Below are 14,303 nucleotides of genomic sequence, written 5' to 3'. Positions count from 1 at the left end.
TTTATGGAAAAAAAGATGATCAGTGCAACTGGGGAAAAAAAGTGTTTAGTGGGATACCCAAGAGATATATATTATAGTATCTGAGAACCTGCTTGTAACAGGGTCTCCCCAAATCCTGCCTCAGTTCACCCACCATCCTGCAAGCAAACTCGCCAGCCAGTGTCAATGAAGTTCTCACTAGCACCAGTATTTCTCTCTCTTTTCTGAGAGATGCTTTGAAACATAGACACAAGTCAGACAAACCAGGCCCTGCAGCCTGGCCCCTCCACAGGCCTCTGCCTCCAAGGGCTGCTGTTCCCATTGCATTGCACCTGCCCAAATCATTATGAATGGAGGGAATGCAGCACCTCACAAGACCTAGCTCTAACATGATCAAATATTTACTCAGGGCTTGACTGACACATTATAATCTGTCCTGAGCCAGGCACTTAGCTGTACCACATCACAATTCCCTCCCTGGTTCCCCCCTTATTCCAAGTGTAGGGTTACATGATGCAGCAATGCACACCATGGGGGTGTGATTTCTAAAGCACACTAATGTGTCATGCACTATTTGGTCCATGTCAACTCCACTGCTGTGCACTAAAAGTTCCTTAGCATGCTTTAAATGTGTAGACAAGCCCAGAGACCATGCTGCCAGCTTGGCTGCGCTAGCCAAAGGCACAGCCTTGGACCTGCCTGCTCATATCCTGTCTCCCAGCCCAGGGGGAGTAACAGCAGCTCCATGGAGGCTGCTCTTTCCCCTCGCTGTGATCGGCAGTACAACTAATCCTCTTACTTCTCTGCACATTGTGGTAAGGGTGTGGTTACAATCCTGACCTAGATGAGAACGCTAGAGATGGGTCCAAGCTGCAAAGATTGGCTCCAGATTGGAGTTTCACCAGAACCTGGAGGCAATGGGATCTGGGCCCCTCATTAAAGAATTCATATAACATGATTAATTTGTAAAAAGTGCATTTAGGATAAATATAATTTAGTGAGTCATGGTCTCCCTAACGGTGAATGCAATTTACCAAACTGTCAGCCTCCTTTTGGTCATGTATTTAAAGGAGAGCTGCGTTTCTTGAATCCTGCTCTGAGGAGCAGCACCAGCATATTTTGCAGTTACAGAGCATCGTGGATCCTACAGATGAGTAAATGTGCTCCATATGAAATGGCTGTAGGAGAGGAAGGATTGTAGAGTGGTTAGGGCACCAGCCTTAGGACTCAGAAAACCTGAGTTCAAGTCCCTGCCCTGCCACAAACTTCCTCTGTGACACTAGGCAAGTCACCTAAGGGCCTAAAGATGCAGCCAGCTGGTGAGATTTTCAAAGCACCTGACTAATGATTTGGGAATGAATCAATGACTTTATAACAGAAGCTTTCACCTTTAGAAACGGTAGAATTGGGCCCAGAAGAGCTTTCTTGACCATGTCAGCACTGCACTGATAGCCACACTGGCTGGTATTTTTGGAAGGGCGCAGGACCCACAACTGGTTTGCTGCTGGGAGCTGCTAGATGCAGAAAAACTGGCCACTAGTTGTGGGTGCTGAGCATTAGAAAATTCACCCTTGAGCTCTTTCAAATATCTTTCCCTGAATTCTGCAGCACAGTGCAGAAATGGGGAAGGATTATCTGAGGACTGTCTGTAGTTCCAGGAGCCAGGAATGTCATCTGGAGGGGCCAGAGCCGCAGCTGAGGTGAACTGTCATAGCTCCATTGACTTCAGTGTAACTACAAAAGTTTACACAGATTAATTCCTCAATCTCTAGGACACTACACTTTTTTGGGGGGAGGGGTAATAGGGGGACATCAAATTAATTAATTCCAATTACAGATCATTCTGAGATGCCAATTCTGCAGTCTTTACTCAGGCAAAATTCCCATTTAAGTCAGATTGGGGTCTCCTTCACGTACAATTCAGCCAAAATAATTTTATTTAAAAAGAGAGAGAGAGAGAGAGATGGATTTGTGACACTCTAAGCCAATGGGCTCTCAACCTTTCCAGACTACGGTACCCCTTTCAGGAGTCTGATTTGTCTTGAGTACCCCCACGTTTCACTTCGCTTAAAAACTACTTGCTTACAAAATCAGACATAAAAAGTATCACAGCATGCTATTACTGAAAAATTGCTTCCTTTCTCGTTTTTAACATATAATTATATAATAAATCAATTGGAATCTAAATATTGTACTTACCTTTCAGTGTATAGTATACAGAGCAGGATAAACAAGTCATTGTATGAATGTTTAGTTTGTACTGACTTCCCGCTAGTGCTTTTTATGTAGCCCGTTGTAAAACTAGGCAAGTATTTAGATGAGTTGATGAACCCCCTAGAAGATCTCTGTGTGCCCCAGGGGTATATGTACCCCTGGTTGAGAACCATTGGCTAAGCATCTGCCCAAGTGAATTTGCCTCCTGGTGTCTGAAAGCTCACCATTTGTTTGAACGCTCAGCATTTGTTTCTCCAAATCCCATTAACTACACTAATGCTTGATGAGTGACAAGATTAAATGACTATGACAAACTTCTGACATTTGACTGTGTGGAAAGGGAAAGGCAGGACATGCTGCAATTAATGCCTTTGTGTACCTGTTAAATATTTGCTCTTACAACTTAAAACTGGCTGTACCTGAGTATATGATAGGGACACAACCAAGTTGTTCAGGTTTGAAACGTAGGTATTTGTTAATCAAAAAGAACGGTAGGGAGGGATTTTACAAACCTCATGTGAGCAGAAACCTTTCAAGAGTATTTTTTTTTCCTTTTAATTTCAACAAAAGGAACAAAGAGAGCAGCCCTCCGCGAGCGACTGAGAATCAAATGAGGCTGGCCAGCTTGGTGTCACCATCCAGATTTTTTAAAAAGTGAACAGCTCTCAAGGAGAGTTTGGGGTGAGGAAGAACTGGAGGATCAGGCCTCCTGAGAGGGAAAGACACCTTGAATTGGAAAGCATACGAGGAGGATGTTAAAACCCTTCCCTCACAGCACGTGGGAGACAAAATAAAGGTCCTGGAATTGGATTCACAGAGGCAAACCTCTGAACCTGTATGGAGTCCCATGGAAGTCTGTATTGATCCGATTCTAGGATCAGGGCCTTATAAAGTAAACTAGTCAGCAGGGGCTGTGGAGCACCATTTAAAGTGAAGGGGCCACAGTTTTGCCCCCTCCCCCCACCTTCCTATTCCCTTCTCAGGTGCTCCCCCCGGACCCAGAAGCAGATTGACCCCACTGACCCATGAGCCCCTTCACCCAACCCCCCAAATCTGAGTGAGTGGCATCGTGACCTGGTGCATAGGGTTGCAGTGCTGCTCAGGTTTGGCCCAGCCAAAAAGTGGTTTGGCCACGGCCTGAGAGACCACCCTCTGGCTCCACAGCCTGTGCTCTTTGAGACCGGGATTATATCTACCTCTGTGTTTGTACAATCCAAGTAGAGAGGCCTTGATCCTGCTTAGTGCCTGTAAGTTCCTACCATCACAACAACAGAATAAAAACAATAATTAATAATGATGATGGGAGGCAGATTGGTGTAGTGGACAGGCAGTGGGAGTCAGGAGACCTAGGTTCTGCCAGTAACCACCTGTGCGACCCTGGGTAAATCACTTCATCTGTGCCTTTTTTCCCCTCCCACCCTTCGTCTGTCCTGTCACATTAGATTGTAAACTCTTTGGGGCAGGGATTATGTTTGTCCAGCCCCTGGGAAAATAGGGCCCTGACCTTGACTGGTCCAATTTTAATACAAATAACAATAATGTGATTTGGGTATTTTCAAACTTACAGGTCAACTGAATTCCGTCCCCTTTGGTCAGTTTCCACTTTGTTCGTGGCCCTGGGGACGAAAACAGAAAAGTAGATCCACGCTTTTAATATTTGAAAACTTTATTTTCTCAAATGAGCACCAACACATATTGTAAATCTGACAAACAGTATGCTTCCCTCTAATACTGAAGAACTATGTACAATGTACAAAGACACAAAGAGGTGAAGACAAATTATCTAAAAACAAACAATTGCATTTATTACCGAAGCAATATGACCTGAAAGAATATGCCAAAAATATAGTTAAATCAAAACAAAGAAATAAAAGTATACACAGTTTGTAAACACAAGAGCATCAATAAACAGGCTGGTATTGGAAATATTGTCTCTTCATTTTGTCAGTGGGAAAGCATTCCCATTTCTTTATGAAAAACAAAACAGTTTGTAACTACGAGAATAGCTTATTTGTGATTGTACCTTACACAACATCATTCTGCTTGCATTTAAATGTCAATTTTTTTGTTTTTATATTAAGTGTGATTTTATTTTCCCTTCCTGTTTGTTCTTTCAAAACAGGATTCTTCCAAATCAATGCATAACATTTTTGTTTCTGAACGTTCCATTTCTCAGGCCTCTCATCTGGCAAGGAAAGCTCTTACTACTTAGCTGAGCTCTGCATTTCAAATCTGTTTACCCAACAGGATGCTTGTCCAAGAACTGGTTCATATAGAAACGAAATGCATGATTAATACACTCACATATCAATTAGGAAAACGCATACAGAGAAAATTCTTAGCTGATCCTCACAAGAACCACAGATTCCATGTGCAGGTTTTGTTGCCTTTAAAATGTGTGCACCAAAAAGAGAAAATAAAAGTGTGTGCAACAGTTACTCAGCACTGCAAATAGCTCCTTACTCAACAAAACACAGTCTAATGATTTGTGCTGTTGGTCCACTTTGAGATAAACAAGAAGACCAATGAAATAAAAATTAAGGGGGAGAGGGGAGGGAAAAAAAAGACAAAGAGGAGAGGGGAAAGAACTTTACTGCCAGAGATGTAAACTTGTACTTTAATTCACTATGTAGCAGCCTGGTTTATTTATATTAAAAACAAAATTAAAACCAGGATCCACATCCAAAAATATTTGCAAAGCAAATTAGAATTCCTGATTAGTTAGAATTCTCCGTCCCCTGCCCCCATTGCCCCAAGCAATGGGAAATAAAGATTCTGAGGTTGCAACTTAAATTCACTTCCACATTCTAAATCTTCATTATTTATTTTATTCTAGCCAATACTGGTGCAAGAGAATATTTCAGGCCCAGATCCTGCAATCAGATCTACTTAGGCAGATCTACGCACTTACACGGAGCCCCACTGACATTAAAGAGACTGCATGTAGGAATTAAGGTCTTCCCACGTGGATCCAATTGCAAGTCAGGGACCTCAGGCACTGAAGCATGTGCATACCTTTAAACACACATGCATTCAGATGTGCTTAAAGTTACACACATGCTTCAGTACCTTCCTGAATGGGGGGCCTCTCTTTGTAACCTGGCAATGGCCTGCGTAGGAGGTAATTTCTGCTGGATGGAACTAGAGGTTATTCGCCCTTTTTCTGCCTTGTCCAGGTGAAAAGTGTAACAACTTAAGAAAACCGCATATATTTATGATTGTTCTTTCCCTTTAAGCATATTTTCCAACTAAGACAGAGGAAACAGTATAATTTAAAAACAAAACCCAAAAAAGTGCTCTCAGGGGTGGGTTCTGAGAAAACAGCACCAAATATATTATTTTTTAAAAAAATTAAAATATTATTTACAAAAGTATATTTCACAAGATAATGCTTATGTTCTGTATATATTATCATCTGAATATTTATTACAGGGTCACGATTCTACACAAGATAATCCGCCTGAGCAAAACATTTAAAACCTACCAAAAAGTTTAGCTTTGGGATACACTGGCTCTGATGTAAACTCAGGGGTGCCCAGAATTTGCATTGCCCAAGGGCCTTGGTGGCAGTTTGCTAGAAACTAAGGAGGGGGGCAGAAAATGGAGCAAAACTTGCAGTTTTCATCTTCGCTGAGGCTGCCACCCATGGAGACTACAAATCCCAGTATGCAGTGCTCCACTGTGATCTGGACATTGAATGCTGGGACATGCTCGCTCTCTGTACTGCAGCTCCATCTTGGAAATGAAGGGCATGCCTTGCCTACCCTTTGATGTAACTAACTGGCTACTATTAATTGACTCGACCAATGAGATGCAAGTGGTGTGATTCTTTGGCTATGTTCTGAATATATTGTTTTGCAACTAATCAACTGAGAATGCCCTGATTGTTATAGCCTATAAATTTCATCACTCTGTTTTGTTTTCAACTCCCAATACTATCATACGTCTTAATACAGCAGGTCACAGATGAGTTAACAGTGGACCTTACATCATAAGAAGCACTTTAGGTTTAGCTGACACATGAGGGAGAACAAATATTAAATAAGTCTAGCAGGCCATTTTTACTTATCTCTTTATACAGTGTATAAAAATCAACCTACAGTCAAGTGTGTGCCTGCGTGTGCACATGTGCGTGCATTCGCACATTTTCCATATCAGGATTTGAGGATCTGGGCCCAGGCCTCAACTGATTGAAACCGGTGTAGCACCATGGAAGTCAAGGAAACTAAGCCAATTTACATTAACTGAGGATCTGGCCACAAATATTCAAATTTACAGTGGTCGCCATAAAAAATGCAATTTATGTAAACTGTTACCGCATATTGCCGTCTGAGATATTATTTCTTGTTCTTAGTACACAAAGAATAAAAATTGTTGCATCTGACACCATTCTGTGCCCTTATTTTTAAGAGGTACAGCATATCCTACACTAATGGTGCAAAAAATTACAATTTACAGGGGTAACTCTGCAGTATTTGAGACTGAATACTGGGGGATTATTATAGGCATGTTGGCTTTTTATTCGCGATCACTGTAGTGCATAAAATTATACTTATTCAGGGAAGATTAGCAGAGTCTAGGTATGGCTCTGTATCCCATCTGCACAAAAGCTGTTGTGGGTTATCCCTTTTTTCTCCCATTTCAGATCAGATCCCTTTAGAGACTGTTTTCAGGGAAAGAGAAGAGCTTTCCAAAGAAAGCAAATAACTCCTTACTGGCCAAAACCAACAAAACGTTGAGTGGAAAGGGCAATGAAGAGAAGGCCAATGCCAGAGTCAACAAGCTAATGGGTACTGAGGAATTCTTTTTGTTGAAGGTAGCGGTGATGGAGGGGAATGAGGATGATGGAAGTAGAGTCTAGCAGAAGTCAAAGATGAAGTGGTCTTGTTATTCACCTCAGATAGGGTGAAGGCAGAAGCCACCTCCTAACACAATGGCCAAAGAAGGCATTCAGTACATCCCTTCCAGAAGTAACACTCAGTCTCCATCTTGTCACCTACTTCTGGGTAATAACCAAATATTACCAGTGATGCCATGGACACCACACTCATCTAGTGAGCAGAAGAGAAAACATCCACTTTTCACATAAGCTATTCAGGTTTTAAGCACTGGTACTGAACACAGAAGTCTAATCAAACTTCTAACTAGCCTCTCTCTCTGCATTCCTCCCTCCCCCCCACCTCCCCACTTACCAGCAAATGTGATTTTGAAATCCTCTCAACTCTGCTAACCTGAATATTGGAAAAAAAGGCGGCATTAGGGTCTAATCATCAGAAGGTTCAATTTCATAAGGAGCTATGAATCCCTGCACATTATTTTTCACTCCCTGGATTGAGAGGGATTTCCCCCAGAGAATTAACCTACTTCGAAAGAATTCCACAAACAAGAAGAATTCACTCGATGGATAATACTAATTCAGTTAAATAGTCTTGTGTTCTGCACCAGATACTGACTGGACTGTTGTAGAGGAAGCTTTGCACTGTCATTTATGTGTACACTATCTTCTTTTATACACATTCTCCCTTTCTCCCACACCAACAACAAAGATGGCCCGTAAAAATTAATTTACAAAAATTAAAGTAGGACTTGTCCGCTGCAGTTAGATGTTGAAACCTCTTCTCCCCCTACAACTCCGAGGCTACCCCATTTGGGGGATGCTAAGTTTCAGTCTTCCAGAGTATGAAACAGGTTTTTTAAAACACCAGGAGTCGAGGTTGGGAGGGATACATCAGGGCTTGAAATAGCCACCTATGAAACATGATATTAACAGCCACCAGAGACACTAACTGTTCCATCACATCTCTGCTGGATTCAAAGAGTGGAGATGATGGCTGGAGTCTGAAGTTTTAAAGATCCTATTAAAGCCATTTTCCCATTACATATTAGGATGACTGGATCCCAAGCTATAACATTGCCAATGGTAAACAGATTCGCCCTAACGGCACACAGTAAGGATTGGAAAATTAATATGGCATCATATGTTTCTGAGTTTGCCTACAGCCTTCTCCCCCTACATATTTTCCTAGCACATGCCCGTGTTCTTGCATGTCTGTCATATCTCCTAAACTGCAGCACCAGCCCCACTACATTACATGATTTGACTCCTCCTCTCTCAGTTGCCCAGGATCAGAATTTTGTTTCCCCAGCAGTGCTGAGGTCGTAGCCATGCTCTGATGGGATGGTTTGCCCATCTGCTATGAAACAGGAGGAGGGAGAAGCAGAAGGAGAGAGCTTGGGGAATCTCTATAGCCATCAAGCTCGACAACAAGAAGTTCACAAAAGGCGACTGTGTGAATAGTATGAAACAACCTATCAAAAGATGGAATTGCACATCAGTTTCAGGAATTAGCTAGCAAGGGGCTTTTGGTTACAACTTGTGCTCAGCCAGCTTAATCTGGAGCTCGGCTTCTGGAACAGCAGGTTCGAGATTCAGAGAGAACGCAGTCATGAGGTATATTTCTGTCCATGGTTTCAAGCCTTGGTTACCAGGACTTAAAGGAAAAGCAGTTTCGTTCCTGCTTACTTCCCCTCCTGCCCCGTCCCCTTCTTCTCTCCTCCTGCCCAAAACTCTGGTCTCCCTCCCACACTGAGACCCTCTGATAAAATGCCAACGAAGAGCCAACTTCAGTTTGTACTTTGACATTCATAAACATGGAATGCTGTCAGGCATTTGGTGCATTCTCTTAGCCAACGCCAGAACATAGAGAGAAGCAGCCAGGGTCAATTCACAAACAGATAAAAAGCAAAGAGACGGAGAGACAGAAATTTAGAGGCCAGTCACCAATAAAGATGGAGAAGGGTGTGAAGATGCTCCCAAATGGCAGAGCCTCTAAATGCATGGAACCAAGCGTTCGGTCACTCTCTCACTCTTGGATATAATGTTCTGTTGGATGGCATTCTCTTACACGCTGGTTTGGCTGGGCTCTTCCCATTCAATCCCAGCCATTATCCTTGATCATGTGAGCTAGTTCGATGATGTATTTGCCTTCTTTATACTTCTGGCTGCTCTCAAAAGCGTGTTCCTAAAAAAACAAAAACAAAAACCACACACCGAGAAGGTGGAGTTAGCAGGAGACTTGAGACGTATGAAAAAGAAAGTGCAGTCTAGTGATTAGAGCAGGGGTCTGGGAGTCAGGAGTCATGCATTCCACTCTCAGCTCTGGGGCACAGAGCGCAGGATTATGGGACCCTGTTGACTTTCAGGAAACTTTTTGTTTTCAGGAATCCTAGACTCTAGTCCCACTCACACTACTGGCTCACAGGTGTCTGGACTTCGGTAAGTCCCTTAATCTCTCGCTGCCTCCTGTTAGACCAGGGCTCTCAAACTATTTCCATAGTCTATACTACATCTTTATAAAGAGATTACCTTGTGGACACCTCTCGTCCCAAATGCGTAACATCCCTAGAGCAGCTCAAATAATTGCTTATATGAAAAAGTAACATTAGGAATGCATCTAATTCATTTTTAGCTGTCTTTAATGTGAGTTACCAGTGGAAACACAGTGACGAAATCAGGATCATGTGACCAGCCACCTCTCTGCAGGCCACCAGCAAGTGCTCCACGGATCACAGTTTGGGAACCATTCAGTTCAACTAGAGTATAGCTTCACTGCAGTTGGGAGTGTGTCTCCCAGCCCAAATAGACAGACATGTACTAGCGCCACTTCAGCTAGTGTGCTAAAAACAGCAGTGTGGACATTGCAACACGAGCAGTGACTATGTATAGTAACATATGGCCTCTGGCACAAAGAGCTTACAGTCTAAATATCCAAGACAGACAAAAGGTGTCAGGAAAAACAGAGGCACAGAGAGGGGACTCGGTAGATCAGCTGAAGAGCCAGGAATAGAACCCAGGTTTCTGACTCCCACTTCAGTGGTCTGCCTCATTATACACACACCTTCAAAAAGGGATAGGGACAAATGCATCCACACGAACAATAAACAATACTCACATATTTCCAGCCCAGTGTGGTTTTGCAGTTTTCACAATAAATGTCTGCAACTGCGTGTAATCCTGTTAGTAACACCCGCTCCTCTGCGGGGCCGCAACCCACATTAACTCTGAGAGGGAAGGGAAGAGAAAGATATGGTTCCTATCAAAGTATTGCTTCCTTTTTGCACACTGCAAGAACCTTTGCAGCAATTTTGTTGCTGTACTGGAAAATATAAACTGGAATCTCTAATAATAAATTCTACAGATATTCTAAAAATAGAAGTTTCCTTTCACAAGAAATTTTGATACTTCAAAATTATGTTCTGCTCATATCAGAATGAAGAGATGAAATATTGAATATTTTCACTCAATGAAAAATTCCTAAAAACACTGAGCTGGAGAATTTCAATGTTTTCTACTGAAATGAAATAATTCAACATTTCAGAGTGAAATTTTCATTTTGAATTTGAAATGAAATTTTTCATTTTGATTTTCACAAATGGAAAAAAGGACATTTTTGTTGAAATCCACGTATTCCCAAGACAAATGCTGATTTCCTGAAAACCATATTTGTCTAAAGGAGATTCTTTTCAATAAAAATGATTTGCCAGCTCTAAAAAAAGTCACTAGTATTTAGCACTTATATACTTCTTTATATTTACAAAGCTTTGATTGATTGGTCCTCACTACATCCCCTGAGAAGTGATTATTTCTCAATCCCATGACAAAAAAAACCTCTTATTCCAGCCCCTTATCTGAAACCTAAAGGCAAAGTCAAGTGTGAATTAGTGTGGTTTCCTTTCAGTCACTCTAAAGCAATGATGCAAGCTCAAAAGTCAGTGCCTTTCAGTCACAAAAAAGGCAACTCTTTCTCCTTATTTTAACCTCAGGGTGATATATATTTGTATCCCAAAAGATGGAGCAATGACATTTATGAAGTAACACTCACACTGAATTGAAGAGGTATGCTCGCCCTTGGCTTCCTTGAAAGGACTAAAAGGCAAGAAAACAGAAATCAGTCGCTTGATAGGAAGCCATCCTGTGCATGAACAGTACCCAGATAGCAACGTTATTGACTTCAAAGGGAAGTTGGAGCCACTGACAGTGGAGTTCTGAGAAATGCACATTATTACAGTATGCAAGATGGAGAAGGCAGAGAATGAAACATCCGTGGAAGATGAGAGCTGATTAATGAAGGTCTGTCCTGGAAATGGAAATGGAAAGTGAACCAGCCTGTCTCAAATTCTAATGCATGCACATTTTAAAAGGGACACTGGCAGCCTACTTGGAACCTTACCTGCTTAATCATCACTTGAGATTATCAGCCCTCGCAGCACTGTGAAAATCCAATGTACTTTTCACAAATTAAACTCTATGTTTGTTTGTTTTCTGCATTCCGGTAAAAACTAAAAGTCAGTTTCACTTCCTGGTTCTCACGCACCAGTTCAATGCCATTGCTCATGGGTTCCCAATCTCAAACAAACCTTACCCCAAATTATTACTTTAAATTCCGTTTCTAAAAACAAAACCTAAAATTTGGACCTAAGCTACCTGACAGCATCACTTCAATATTTCGAACACGGCTCTGACAGTTTGAAGTGCCTCCATCTATGAAGGAGACGCAGAAATACATGTTACTATTATTTATTTGTATCCCCATCAGGGACCAGGGCCCCATTGTGCTATGTGCTGTACACGTATATATTGAAAAAGACAATCTCTGGTCCAATGAGCTGACAAGCTAAGACTCCAGTCTTGCAAAGCTTTATGCAGATACTTAAATGTATGCCCTCTAAGCAGCCCCATAGATGCCAATGGGATTACTTACAATGCATAGTTAAGCGCCTTTCTCAAGCCAGGTCTACACCACAAATTTATATCAGTAAAATTACATTGCTCAGGGGTGTGAAAAATCCACAGCCCTAAGCAACTCAGTTATACCAGTCTAACCCCCGAGATTCTCCCATTGATTTAGCAACCACCTCTTGCAGAGGTGGATTAACTATACTGACGGGAGAAGCTCTCCCGTTGGTGTAGTAGCATCTTCACTAAAGCGTTACAGTAGTGCAGCTGTGCCGCTGCAACTTTTAAAGTGTAAACCTGCCCTGAGTCTTTTCAGGATCAGGGCCTAAACATATGACAAGAGACAGCTGAGTAGAGAGAAACAAACAAGGAAAGGGAAGGATAAGGGAGCAGTTAAACTGTCACATTTGGTAGCATTAGCGGCAATTGTGGCATTCCCAGTGCCTGGCCATATAACATTCACAACGATAAACCAGTATTTTGCAATGAAAGGTTGGAAGCAACGGCCACCTCTGACTGGGACACTTCAACAACACTGCTTCCAAGCACCTACAAGCTCCATTTGTGTCTGGCCTGTAATATTACCTGCAACAATGCCTCGCTGACAGGAGCAGCTAATAGTGGAGCAATAATACAACCTGTGTTTTTAACGTGCTTTGACAAGCGCCCATTGAATTAAACATTTTGAACTTCCCCATAGTTCTCCCTCCTCACAACTGTTAACGTGAGGGAGGTGGTGTGGACTAGGTAATGACAAGGTAACATTACTCTGTTTATAGATGATATGCACACCCAGTGATAAAGGTGTGGCATCCATAACCGTGCCCTGTAAAGGCATTAGTATTTGTTTGTTTGTTTGTTTAGGACTGCTCTATTTGCAGGTTAAAGAGAAAAGGCAGGCTCAGGTCAGTGGAGCCAATACAAAGGGAGAGCTACTGGGTCAGAATGGGTAAAGGCTACTTTGCCAGGAGGACAGCTTTCAAGATATAAATGAATTTTATCCCCTTAGCAATTTGTTTCATTCGGGGGGATGTGAACAGCTGGCAGCAGAGGGCTGGCTCCAACTGACACAGAAGGGATCACTTGGAAAGTCTCTATGGAGAGACTTCCCTACACAAGGTCCTGTTCTTCCGTGAAGCTGCTCCCAGGAATTCACTCAGCAAGATTCGAGACAGGGCACGGCAAATGTCAAAGTGCCCATGGTCCCCCAGACAGCAAGGCCACAACCCAGCCGCAGTGCCTTGTTCCACACTGTACTCTTCATGCCATGTAATTTACGCTAACACACTGCATCTCTCTCTCTCCTAGTGGATAAGCCACATATAAAGGTTTACAACGTTGATGCATCCAAGCTAACAGTCCCAGTCCTTTAGCTTAGGCACTAGCAGCAGATGTTTTCAGATCCAGGGTTGCCAAATTCAATCCCTACAGATAACCCCCAACAACGAAGGTCACTATATTCAGTTTAGGGAAGGCTCCATCTTCCCATAGAGAATGTAGCACATGGTATAATGTTTGAAAATACAGAGTGATTGGAAATGTCAGATTAATCCAAGAGGTATTTCTTCTCTGCACAAGCGTAGCTGTAAGTGTTGGTGGCACACAGCTCTTTAATGATCTTATATAGAGAGAACCCCTGCATCACACATCCTATTCCTTTCAAATACATGCAGGAGAAATTTACTGAACCATGTATGAGATTAAATTCATTAAAGTCTGGGTTTAAACCCCCCTCCCCCCGACAAGAGAACACGTTCCGCCCCCTCTGGCTGCAGCTCAGTGTATTTCTTGGCACTAAGCTACTTTTCAGTCTCAGCACCACGGGGCCTGCAGAAAGCTCTACGCCTGCAAGCATGCAGCAAGAGCCTTCCAGTCACGGACGAAGGAGAGCATGTGGGAAAACCAATGCTGTGGGGCAAGCTGACAAAACACCATATCCAGCTGCCTGAGAGGCTCAGATGGCAGCGATGGCTCTGCCAGCTACGGAGGAGCTGCCTGCCAAGTCGATTCAGACAGAAGCCCAAGATTAGCTGCCAATGGTGGGGAAAAGAAGTTTGTGGGCTCGGAGAAGATGCCGGAGGCACCTCTGCGCTCTCTTGGCATAAGCCCTGGATCCTGTGCAGTGAGAAATGCCTCATTTCCCAGGAAGCAAATTAACTAGGACGCATGGCTCAAGCATGTTTGTGAAATTGTATTTATTAGAGCAGCTTCTTTAAATCTCTCCTCAGCACTGAAGTCCTGTATTATTGTTATTCTCATCTGTATGACACTGCACAATCTAACTGTATCTGAGCTGACAGCGCTACAGAATACTTGGTGTACTGAACATTGTACTGCCAATGTCGGGTAAATAAAGATGGGATTCTGTAAGCTA

The 14,303-nt window shown here is 42.6% G+C and overlaps 1 protein-coding gene across 2 annotated transcripts in view; it reads right to left on the bottom strand.

The window, feature by feature from the left end:
- Window positions 1-3,841: 3,841 nt before the first annotated feature.
- The window catches only part of YPEL2 (yippee like 2), a 34,490-nt gene continuing 24,028 nt past the window's right edge, over window positions 3,842-14,303 (bottom strand). Inside the window, exons 2-5 of one of the 2 annotated variants that reach the window (XR_008442743.1) lie at window positions 11,076-11,119; window positions 10,146-10,254; window positions 8,975-9,215; window positions 3,842-7,424 (exon numbers count right to left, since the gene is read on the bottom strand). Coding sequence is in view for 1 of the 2 variants with exons in the window: in XM_054008635.1 (XP_053864610.1) it covers window positions 9,126-9,215; window positions 10,146-10,254; window positions 11,076-11,119 (243 nt within the window). In the remaining variant the exon portion in view is untranslated. Of the gene's footprint in view, window positions 9,216-10,145; window positions 10,255-11,075; window positions 11,120-14,303 lie in introns of both variants that reach the window. The other variant, XM_054008635.1, reaches the window with a different exon arrangement.

This window comes from Malaclemys terrapin, chromosome 18 (assembly GCF_027887155.1).
Source record: "Malaclemys terrapin pileata isolate rMalTer1 chromosome 18, rMalTer1.hap1, whole genome shotgun sequence".
Taxonomy (NCBI): domain Eukaryota; kingdom Metazoa; phylum Chordata; order Testudines; family Emydidae; genus Malaclemys; species Malaclemys terrapin.
Note: the sequence above shows the minus strand (reverse complement) of the source record. Positions and strands in the feature narration are given on the sequence as shown.